Genomic DNA, 11,626 nt, shown 5'->3' on the forward strand with positions numbered 1-11,626 from the left:
GTGAAAAGGCATTCGAGCGAGTTCGTTGCCAGTACCGCTGGACTGGCCCTTGTGCAGGTGGCATGTAAAATACACCATTTCGAATGTGGCCATTGCCAGTACCTCCTGACTGGCCTTCTTGCCGGTGGCATGTAAAAGCACCCACTACACTCTCTGAGTGGTTGGCATTAGGAAGGGCATCCAGCTGTAGAAACTCTGCCAAATCAGATTGGAGCCTAGTGTAGCCATCTGGTTTCACCAGTCCTCAGTCAAATCGTCCAACCCATGCTAGCCTGGAAAGCGGACGTTAAACGACGACGATTATGATGATATATACATACATATATATATATATATATAGTTAGTCTTATATAAACCTTTATATTTGTTTTGTTTTCCCTTTGTTTTTTTATCTATTCATATTGTAAATATCTTTTTGTGATCATTTGCTTCATTTTAATCTGTAAAGTGGAAGCTGATTGATTGAAATTTAAGTCATTCAGCATTTACATTGTTAGTTTCCAGAATCGTTCAAGTTATTCACATTTCTTTTCTTCAGGTATGTCCCCAAGCATCCATGCAAGCTGATCCCTCCCATCATGTGAACTGTAATGTTGACAAAGTCTCTCAAGACTACTTTATATCCCTACCTTTGGTGCCTCTCTGTTTGCAGTGAACAACCAGTATAATTTCAGCAACAATGGCTCAAATGGAAACTGCATTCCCAGATGCCAAACTTCCTGTAAGTTATGAAGAATATTCTTTCAATTACTCTTTATTTCTGTAAAATAACTTCCATACTCTTTTCACAGTTTTTTTTTAACCAGTCAGGCACAGGCATGGCTGTATTGTAAGAAGCTTGCTTCCTAACTACATGGTTCTGGGTTCAGTACCACTGCATGACACCTTGAGCAAGTGTCTTCTACTATAGCCTCAGGCTGACCGAAGCTTTGTGAGTGGATTTATTGGAAGAAGCCTGCTGTATATATACGTGTGTGTGTGTGGTCTTTGTGTCAGTGCTTGTCCACACCACTGCTTGACAACTGGTGTTGGATTGTTTACATCCCTGTAACTTAGTGGTTCAGCAAAAAAAAAAACTGATAGAATAAATATCAATCTTGAAAAAAAAAAAAGTACTGGTGCTGATTCATTTGACTAAAAATTCTTCAAGGCGATGCCCCAGCATGGCCACAGTGTAATGACTGAAACAAGATAGAAAAAAAACAAAATCAAAACTACTTGAGCATAAAGCGAAGTTAGCTTTACTTGACATTGCTAACAACATGAACCAAGTGGGAAGACAGGCCAGCAACATTTTATTGTTTTCAGTTATCAATTCATCATCAACATGTGATATGTTCTGTCAGAACTTCAGTGAATCCATTCTTCTGTTGTGATAGAGGGTAAGCAGTTGTTTTGTAGCGATGGTTTACTGTGAGTGGTTCCCCTTGTCTTTCTCTTAGGGCAATGTAGCCAGATCTGAGAGAGAAAGAGAGAGAGCAGGAGGGGTGTTGATTCCAAAGACTTGTGACTAGTACTTGAATTTATCTGTTCCAGAAGAATGAAAGGCAAAGTTAACCTTTACTTGTATTTGAACTGAGAATGCAAATAGCCAGAACAGACAATGCAGGCATTTATCTGGTGATATGATTCTGTTAATCAACTAAATTATCAATTGATATCATTAGAAAAAACTAAAAAAAGTTTAACCCTTTTGCCCCCCTTTTTTTTTTTTACTACATTTCTGTTCAAATAGTTTTTGTTTCAATTAATTAAAAAAAAAAACAGAATTTATTAAAATAATTTTGTCATTATTATGCTAGTATTTTAAGGTAGTGAGCTAGCAGATTGTTAGCACACCAGGCAAAATGCTTTGTGGCATTTTGTATGTCTTTATGTTCTTAGTTCAAATCCACTGAGGTCGACTTTGCCTTTCTCCCTTCCAGGGTCAATAAAATATGTACCAGTTAAGCGTTGGGGTTGATGTAATTGACTTATCCCATACCTCAAACTTTGGTGGCCTTTTGCCAATATTTGAAACCATTATTATGCCAGTATTTGGAAGGTAAATCAACATGAAATTGCAGTGGAAGGTTTTAATTTAGCTCATTTTAAAGCAATAACCAGGGGCAAAAGGATTGATCATTATCATCATCATTATTTAATGTTCTCCTTCCATGCTGGCATGGGTTGGATAGTTTGACAGGAGCTAGCCTGGCAGAAGACTGCACCATACTTCTGTGTCTGTTTTGGGCATAGTTTCTATGGCTGGATACCCTTTCTAACACCAACCACCCCACCAAATGGGCTGAGTGCTTTTTATGTGGCACCGTCACAGGCAGGGTCAGCTTTGACATGGTTTTTACAGCTGGATACCCTTCCAAATGCCAACCATTTTACAGTGTGGACTGGATGCTTTTTAAATTGCACCAGCACTAGCAGGGTCACCAAGTAACTTGTTGAATTTATGAAAAATTAACACTACTCAAAATACATACCATTTTCCTGAAAGAAATGTTGATGTCAGTCTTTTAATTCAAATCTAGTCACAGATAACTGAGTTACTAATGTTTCTGCCTCTTAGCTCTCAGTCGGTTACTGGTTTGAATCCTTTCATTTGAGCCAGTTATGCACTTGGTAAACACTTAATTTTCAAAGGCTTGGTCCTGCTCCCTTTTGCAAATAGCTATAGTTTAACTCTCGATCAACCCTAATTTAGCAAATCCTTGTTGATAAACATTTCATCTATGACCACCATGGTTGGGTTACATTGGTCATTGTATTTTCTCTGATTTTTTTTTTAAGATGGCCAGGTTGTGATTTGAAGGAGATTCAGCAATTATTACTAGCAAGCCAGGCAACCACTTAGAAGCTCCCTCATTGACTCAAAATTATTGTGGTTAGGAGTGAATTGAGTTAATATAATCTGTGTAATATTGATGCCGGTATAGTTCTAAGGTTTTGGGTTCAGTCCCAGTGAGGGGCACCTTGTAAGTGGATTTGGTAAACAAAAACAATGACTAAGTGTGTGTGTGTGTGTGTGTGTGTACACTCATGTGAGAGAGTATGTGTGCATGTGACTGAGTGTTTGTTTGTGTATACAAGTGTTTGTGTGTTCATGTCTGTCTTAACATTGGGTGTTTGTTGTAAACAAACGTCATATGTCATTCATTTGCATTTCTGAGTGAAATTAGACCCAGGCCGTTATTCTGTTTTGAAGGACTAAGAGAAATAGCACCTTGCTTGGAAAGAGGTGGGAGCTAATATCAGGAGGAACATCCAGCTGTTGAAATCTTCCTCAGCAAGTCTGTCACTGATACAAATTTGGAAAAGCGGACAATTAAAACAATGATTATATACATAATGTGAAACATTAACTTGCATCAAATGTTGAGTATAAATGAATTTTGTGTTAAAGTCATTGATTAGTGTTTGCGTGATGTATAACTGCAAGTAGGTGTAAAGAGATATGAGCTGTAGAAGCTACTCTTAATTGAAACAGACCACAGATAGTTATATCATCATCCTTATTGCCATTCTCATTATTGTTTTACTGTCCAATTTTCCATACTCACATGGGTTGGGTGGCATTTTTTAAAAATAGATTTTCTATGATGAGAAGCTCTTCCTATCACCAACCTTTATTCAATTCCTAGTTAGGTCTTATTTCCGCCCATGGTTGGACATGTTTTCATGGAAGATTGGTGAGAAATGCCACTGAATGTATGATGGTGAAACTCATTTACATCTATTGTACAATATTAAGACAAGGACACGCTAACATATACATACATGTACACATATGTACATACATACTTACATTAAATGTGTGTGCACACGCACTCTCACAATGGGCTTCTTTCAGTTTCTGTCTACCAAATTCACTCACAAGACTTTGATCAGCTCAGAGCTGTAGGAGAAGACATTTTCCCAAGGTGTCATACAGTGGGATTGAACCTGAGAGCATGCACTTGAGTGGCAGTGGCTGCTTCTTCTTAGTTTTCTAGAGTTCATTGCATTGGCAATGGAACCATATTAATTTTAATTTACATCTTTTTTATTTTTGTTATTTTAATTTTTTTTTTCTCTCATTTTAGGTTCCAAGTTATGTCATGGAGAGCTCTTCAAACCATCCATGTCACCGCCTCAGTATTCCTGCAGCTAGGTTATTCTGGTGTCGTCATTGCATGCAGATATTTGAAGATCCAATCACTCGGTGGCGGCACAGCAAAACTTGTCTTAATTCTTCGTCTCGCAACGTTAAGAAAGACAGAGATGGACGCACAATGCAAGTATTTGTCAATGCTGACAATTTATCACACCGCCAACGTGAGGAGAACAAATTAAAATCAGTTAGCCGTGGTGTTGGCACAGGTAAATCTCCAAATGCAGACTTACGGTGTCGAATATGCAAGAAAACTTTTCTGTCAATTGAAGAAATGCGTACACATGTGCGAACTCCATGCCGTAAACGCCCATCTATGGGTATTGCTAAACACAAATACACAGCAAGGCATAAAGACATGTGTGCTCCTATTCAAATTCCAGATTCAACATCTGAAATTATTTACATTAAAGATGGTCACCAAACTGTATTCTCATTGGAGTCTCAGTCTTCTCAGCCTGAAGGTATAAAAACAGAACCTATTGAACCCCAACCATCAAATTTTAAAGAGAATGCATTTCAATATGGTTCTTGTGGAGAAGAAAATGTGATTATCATTCCAGATACATTTGATAATACTAGCAATCTTAACACTATCGAACAGACTGTTGAGATTACTGCTGTTGAAATGGTTCCGCCTGTTGTTTCCAAAGGTGAAGATATTATGAAGCAATGTTGTAAGTGTAAAGAAAACAAAGAGAACAATGTTCGCAAACGGAAACGTGTTATACCAAAAGAGATTGAAGAACGACCTAATCTCAAGACCAATGTCACAAGTTCTCCCAAAGGGGATCAACAGATCTCACCAGCACCACTGCCGTCAGTTACTGAAACACCACCCAAAGATGTCCCCGATGATGTTGAATCCTCTATGGTGAAAATTGCCAAGGTGATGAAAGATTTGGAGGACCTACTTCTTAAACAACCTACCACGGAAAATGAAATTGATGAGAAGATTGAAGAGTTTCCTTCTGATGATTCAAAAGGTTTGGTAACTGACAACCTTCCGAATGATGTCATCACTCAGTTGTGTGAAGATGCTCCCGAAAAAGTTGAAATACCACCTGACAAAGATGTTTCCTCTGATGAAAATACCGAATCCTGTCTAAAAGATCTCCTCTTCACATCTGTCAAAATGAAAAACCAAGTTAAGTTGTCTCCCAAGAATGTAAAAAGCATCAACCTGTCAGCTGTGTCCCCACAGAAAACAAGCAATAGTAACAGCAAGTGTACCGTTCGGAACGATCTGAACAAGTCTAGACTCTCACCTGTCCCACAAGATAACCTTTGTTTGGACTTGTTCATGCCCGTCAATGCATGCTCGGTGACACTTCCTGACCCTCTGCTTGACATAAAGAACGGGATGCCTGCAGAGGTATTACTTGATGAAACCACCAGCACAAAACCACCAGTTGCAGCTGCATTACTTGAAAGTATTCCATCACGGGATTCAGCTGAGTTGAAAGAGGAAAACAAACTGCCATCATATATTTTTGAAGGAGACTTTCTTCCATTACAGGAGCATTCTGATGTTCTTTTTGAAGAATCTACTATTGATGAAAAACAAAGCTCTGAAGAAAGTATCATTCAGCCTGTTGAAGAAGTGGCTGAAGTAAAAGACTGTTTATCATCCTCTGCTGTTATGGTTGCTACTGAGAATGAACAGCCCCTTGAAAAGGTTTATCAGGATAAGGCATTGGTATCTACCGTTTCAGAACCATTAATAAAAGAATCATCAGTTTCTGAAATGATCAGCTCTGAAATACCAGTAGAGGAGATTCAAACAATTCCCAATGAGGCTCAAGTTACATCATTTGACTCTGCTTCAGACAAAATGACTGAAGATGATATATCTAAGGTGAAAGAACATAAAGAGGTAGTTCAGCAGTCAGATCTTCACCTGCAAGATCAACAGTCAGATCCTCATGTGGAAGATCAACAGCCTGATGATGTTCAGCTGAAAGATCAACAGCCTGATGATGTTCAGCTGAAAGATCAACAGCCTGATGATGTTCAGCTGAAAGATCAACAGCCTGATGATGTTCAGCTGAAAGATCAACAGCCTGATGATGTTCAGCTGAAAGATCAACAGCCTGATGATGTTCAGCTGAAAGATCAACAGCCTGATGATGTTCAGCTGAAAGATCAACAGCCTGATGATGTTCAGCTGAAAGATCAACAACCAGAACTTCAGATGGAAGAGCCTCAAGCAAAAGAGAATCAGGCAAAAGGGTATCAAGTGAGAGAGCAGCCAGAAGAACATCAAATGGAAGAAAGTAAGGTGGAGGAATGTAAAATGGAAGAACATATGGTGGAAAAGCCATATATAAAATACCATCATAAAGAACTTCATCAGATTGAAGAGGTGGATGAAATACCTGACAGGGAAGAGGAATTAGAGTTTCAAGAGGAAGAGTCATCTCTGCAAAAAGAAGGGAAACATTTTAGTGGGAAACATGAAAGAGAAACAAAACTGCAAAAGTCTCCAAAGTTATACAAGTGTAAAGCTTGCGGTAACACATTTAAAACAGCCCCAGCACTGCAGAAACATTCTCGTGTCCCCTGTAAAGTGAAGCATACTCGCAGTTTGTGTCAGAAAATTCTACGTCCAAAGCGACCATGTGCTAAAATTGAAAAGAAACCTGTGAAAAAGAAAGTAGTGAAACCACCTAAACGTCCAAAGCTTATGGTTCCTATTGTTCCTATAACACGACCAGAAGTAGCGCGTCCAGCCACACCAAAAAGGCCACGTCGTTTCTCCAGACGCAAACGAAGAAAATCTTCTTTTATTGATGAACAAAAACGTATTCTACCTTTTGTCAATGTACTTATGTCAGAACTTTCTGTTAAAGATCTCTTTTTTTACAAGTTGGGCTTAATTAATAACTCTTGCAAACCCACCACCTCTACACCTGAAATAATGTCAGAGACACTATCAATATGTAAACTGGGGAAAGACAAGTCTTTGATTGTTCGTAGAACTTCTGCTGATCTTCCTCCATTTGATAACAACCTAGAAATGACGAATTCCTCAGTACACTCTGTTGACTCTGCATTAATTAGTGGTGTTTTTAATGACTGTTCTCTTCCAGAAGGAAAAAGAATACCTGCTGTTGATAACAGTTATATGCCAGTACTTGAATCAACGACTTCTGCAACTGTTGAAGATTACTTTGAACTTGAAAGTCATCAAAGCCAAGGTCATTCAAAAAACGATATAGAAGTTGCAGCAGCCTCGTCTGTTGAGATCTCTGTACCTCAAGCTAACAAAAAAACAAGTAAAAGTGATAGTAATTGCCAGAATCAGCCTTCTGTGCTTTGTAAAGAAGAAAATATATCATTGAAGAAAGACAGTGATTTATCTTCAGTTACCTGTGATCTTAAAGATTCTTTCACCACAGATGATAAAAATAAGACCTGCACTGACTCTGACCAGTCTGAACCAGAATCTCTTCCTGTTTTCCATACTTCAGATTCAGTAAAATTACTGAGAAAGAAACTCCAACAAGAATGCAGCAACCCTATTTCTATCGTAGCTCAAGGTTCAAGGAATCAACATTTATCTACAGAGGAATTGCGCAAACCTCCAACTTTAGATTCTTCCAGTGATGATGCAAAGAGTAAAACCAAAAAACATACGGTTTTCGAAGGAGATCAATATCTGACTCAAAAATCTGAACAACAGACGACAATAGAGAAAATTGATAATTCTTCTGTTAATGATAGCAAAAAAAGAACTCAGACAGGAAAAGAACCTTCAAATTCGTCTGCTGTTTCATCAGATATTTCACCACTTGTCTCAAATGAAACTATTGCTCAGTCTAATTCTTTAGCAAACCAGTCTCGAAATTTTTCTTTGTCAAACTCTTTGTCTCTATTGGTGTCTCGTCTTAAAGATGCAACAGGCATAACCCCTGCCACTGACAACAATAGTGTTTTCCATAGTAAATCTGATTTAGATTCTGAAAATAAATCTTCAGATGTAAATTCTGAAAAAGAGTCTTCCACTTCACTACCTCCTTCTGACATTGTTGATAAAAATGTTAGAACTGAATGGCTTGGTGTATGCTTGCCCAGCCAAATGTCTCCCAACATGCCAGCTGCTGATTCTCCAACAAGTGACAAACACTTGGATTCTGAACATTTAGTTGATAAACACAAGCCATCAAATGATGTCAGTGTTTCACTATGCAGTACTCAACCTCTTCATATAGAGACTTCCAACTCATTATCTAAGAAGCTAGATGTTAGCCACTCTGCAAAGCAACGTCATTTTAGCGACATCTTTGGCAATGAAAAATCTTCTTTAGTTGAAAAAGATAATTCTAATGATCAACACTGTCAGATATCTCCATCAAAAGAAAGATCTAAGCGCCATTTTACTGACTTCTTGAGTTCACTCAGTGAAAATTCTGTCAACAATGCACAGCATCCAGAGCCTACTCATTTGCCAGAATGTACTTTATCCGGGAGAGATAATATTTCAAAGACTTGTGGAAATTCTTCATCAAATCAAATCGCCAAGAGATCTGACACTGATCCCTGTGTTTCCTGCCAACATGCTGCTGATACTGCCCAGAATGTTAATCAGACTTGCCATAATGCTAGAGCTGTTCCTGAAGAGGCTAAAAACCCTATGGTGGATGTAAATAAAAGCCCTCAAATTTCTCCTGTCAAAAAACGCACACACTGTTATTGCGGTTCAGCTGTTACTAGTGTTAGTATTGAACCACCCAATGCCATGCACAGATCTCAATGTCCATGCCATCAACATCAGGTATCTAATCCATTAGAGCCTAGCTCTGCTGATGCTGAATCCATTTCAAAGGGCTGTCTTCATACTGATAATGTCAGCGATTCAGTCATTTCTTCCTTTGATGCTTGCGCTCAGGGTTGTCCCTTGAAAATTCAAGACAATACGCTTCTTCCTGATAACACTCGTGCAGCTGCTCATGTCTTATCTCTCAGACATCGGGTGTCAGACTTTGTTTCTATACCTTCTAGTTCTGTGCATATGAACATGGCCTGGTCCACTAATGTGTGTCGAGCTGCCTTGTCTGTAGACTCTTCAGGAGATCCTTGTGCATTTCCCAAACAAACTACTTTATGTGTCCCTTTGAATTCGTCTACAAAAACCGGTGGTGGGACAGAATCTCCTTTGCAGAATTCTTCGTTGCAACATCATCATTTTCGTCATCATCATCATCACCACTCATGTACACCCACTACTTCTCCTACCTCTTCCACATCATCTTCATCAACATCAACATCATCATCATCATCGTTGTCTAGCTGTGTAACATCTGTATCATCATCTACTGCTACTATTTGTAGCACTACTACTACTTCTTCTAGCACTGCTACTAGTAGTAAAGATGTCCATAAACCAAATATTACTTTAAACGCGGATTCCATTACAGAGGTCCCTGATAAAAAGTTAACACCAACATTGTGTGTTGCTGCAAGGAACAGTACTGGACACAGCAACGACTGCTGCTCCACTGCTACTAATGCACTTACAATAGTTGTAGAGAATACTGATAGCAGTACCACTGCTTCCAACACCAACGATGTTGCAGTAACTGCGTCTTGTTCTGAATCTTCATCTAGTGACACACAAACTAAATGTAACTGTTCAGGGAAGTTTTGCCTTCCGAGGCAGAAATTAAAAGGCGCCCTCTGTTTGGGTAACAACGAAGACAAACTGTCAGTGTTTTGTAATTGTACTAGTAATAATAGTAGCAGTAGTATTAACAATAATAATAATAATAATAACTTACATCAACATCACCTACACCATCATCACAATCACCATCATAACTGCAATAGTAACACAGCTAGTAGCTTTTTAAATGCAAAGGGGCCACTAATTCCTGAGTCTGTGGCGTGTCTCTGTAGTAAAAGGTTAGAGACTCGGTCAGCTGTTCTTAAAGGAGAATCAAATGTAATGTCCTGTAAAAATCCATTCCAATCTCGAGTTATACCATCTTCAGTTATCTGTGTTAAGCGATCCCTTAATCCAAGAATATCAGTCGCTACACAGACTGAATCCAGCTTCTTGAAGGAAGTTAAGGTTGTTCCGGCTGTCTCATCGACAAGTGAAACAACAAAGACTTGTGATAGTATCAAGGTAACTACTGACCCCAGCCGTTCCTCTTCCCTTCAGACTTGTCCAAAGCAAATTCCTGAACCATCCTCTTTGGAGCAGCAGCTGACTTCTGAAGAAGTTGTCCAAGAAGAGATTCTCCTTGATGCAAATACACTTCCTGTTGTGGGAGAGACATTGATAAATAATCAACTTCCTGCAACTGGGAGCGAAGAAATCCAATACGACACTGAACGTAAAGACAGTCCAGTTTCAAATTCATTAATATGCGCGTCTGACTCGACTCAGCTTACTTGCTCAGGCAAGGCTTCAAACAGTGTGGGTAGTTCTCCCACTAACATCTCTACTTCCATTGGGGCCACTGAATTAATGGCAGTAAGTAGCGTTGGTTCCGAGTCCAATGTGTATGTTCAGTATGTCGGCGAGTTTGATCCCTCACTGCTGCCTGAGGAAGTTACATTTGTGATCATACAAGGCGATTCAGGGGAAGGTGTGCCAGTGGCTGATGGGCAGAGCTTAATTATTGAAGGGTCTGGATTCGAAGAACCCACTGATGGCACGTCTGTTCCTCTGCAAGCTAACATACCAGTTGCTTATGCTCTGCAGCAGCGAGAGGATATTGCAGGAGATTCTGAATGTATTGTATCAGAAATGTAGCTAGCTCCATTAAGGATTATCTAGCAAAATCAAGGTAAAAAGAAAAAAAGAAAAAAAAAAGAAAATGAAATGTCTCTCACTGTCTCCCATCTCCCATAAAAAATGGCAATCATTACATTCTTTTCTGCTAATTTTTAATAAATTGAAATTTTTAAAAATTTATTTTACCATGATTTCTATTATAAATTCTCTAACATTTCCCCCTGCCCAATTTTTTTTTTTTTTTTTTATCTGAAAGATTATTTACAAGTGAATATTGAAATACTGGTTTTATTTTTCCATCTTGGTCATGTTGTAAATATTGATATTCTTCAATGATTTCTTGGTATTCTTCAAGGTTTGTCCTTGAATCTGTTGCTTATTTAATGTGAAGTTCATTGTGAACAAAAAAAAAAGTCTTCTGATTCTACTCAAATTTCTGACGATTGATGATGGATAGCCGACTGAACCACTTAAATTAACTGTTTATACCTGTTTTTGATGTACAGTTTATATAACATTTGGTATTAATGTCCTTATTGATGGTTGTTTTGTATGTATGTGTGAGTGTTTGTATAAAAATATGCCTATATATTCCTACTGTGTGTACATGTCAGTTTGGAAACTCGTCTGTCTATGGGACGTTTATTTGTCATTTATTACAGTTATTTATAGCTAAATACTTTGAATTTATATATATATATATATATACACATATATATATATACACACACACACAC

The 11,626-nt window shown here is 38.4% G+C and overlaps 1 protein-coding gene across 3 annotated transcripts in view; it reads left to right on the plus strand.

The window, feature by feature from the left end:
• Positions 1–11,069, plus strand: part of LOC106882657 (serine-rich adhesin for platelets) — an 85,404-nt gene extending 74,335 nt beyond the window's left edge. For all 3 annotated transcript variants that reach the window (XM_052969698.1, XM_052969699.1, XM_052969700.1), the window contains 2 exons: positions 539–721; positions 4,077–11,069. In XM_052969698.1, the coding sequence (XP_052825658.1) occupies positions 680–721; positions 4,077–10,907 (6,873 nt within the window). In that variant the 5' untranslated portion in view covers positions 539–679 and the 3' untranslated portion in view covers positions 10,908–11,069. The remainder of the gene's footprint in view (positions 1–538; positions 722–4,076) is intronic.
• Positions 11,070–11,626: the final 557 nt, after the last annotated feature.

The sequence above is a fragment of the Octopus bimaculoides genome, chromosome 7 (genome assembly GCF_001194135.2).
Source record: "Octopus bimaculoides isolate UCB-OBI-ISO-001 chromosome 7, ASM119413v2, whole genome shotgun sequence".
In the NCBI taxonomy this organism is placed as follows: Eukaryota; Metazoa; Mollusca; class Cephalopoda; order Octopoda; family Octopodidae; genus Octopus; species Octopus bimaculoides.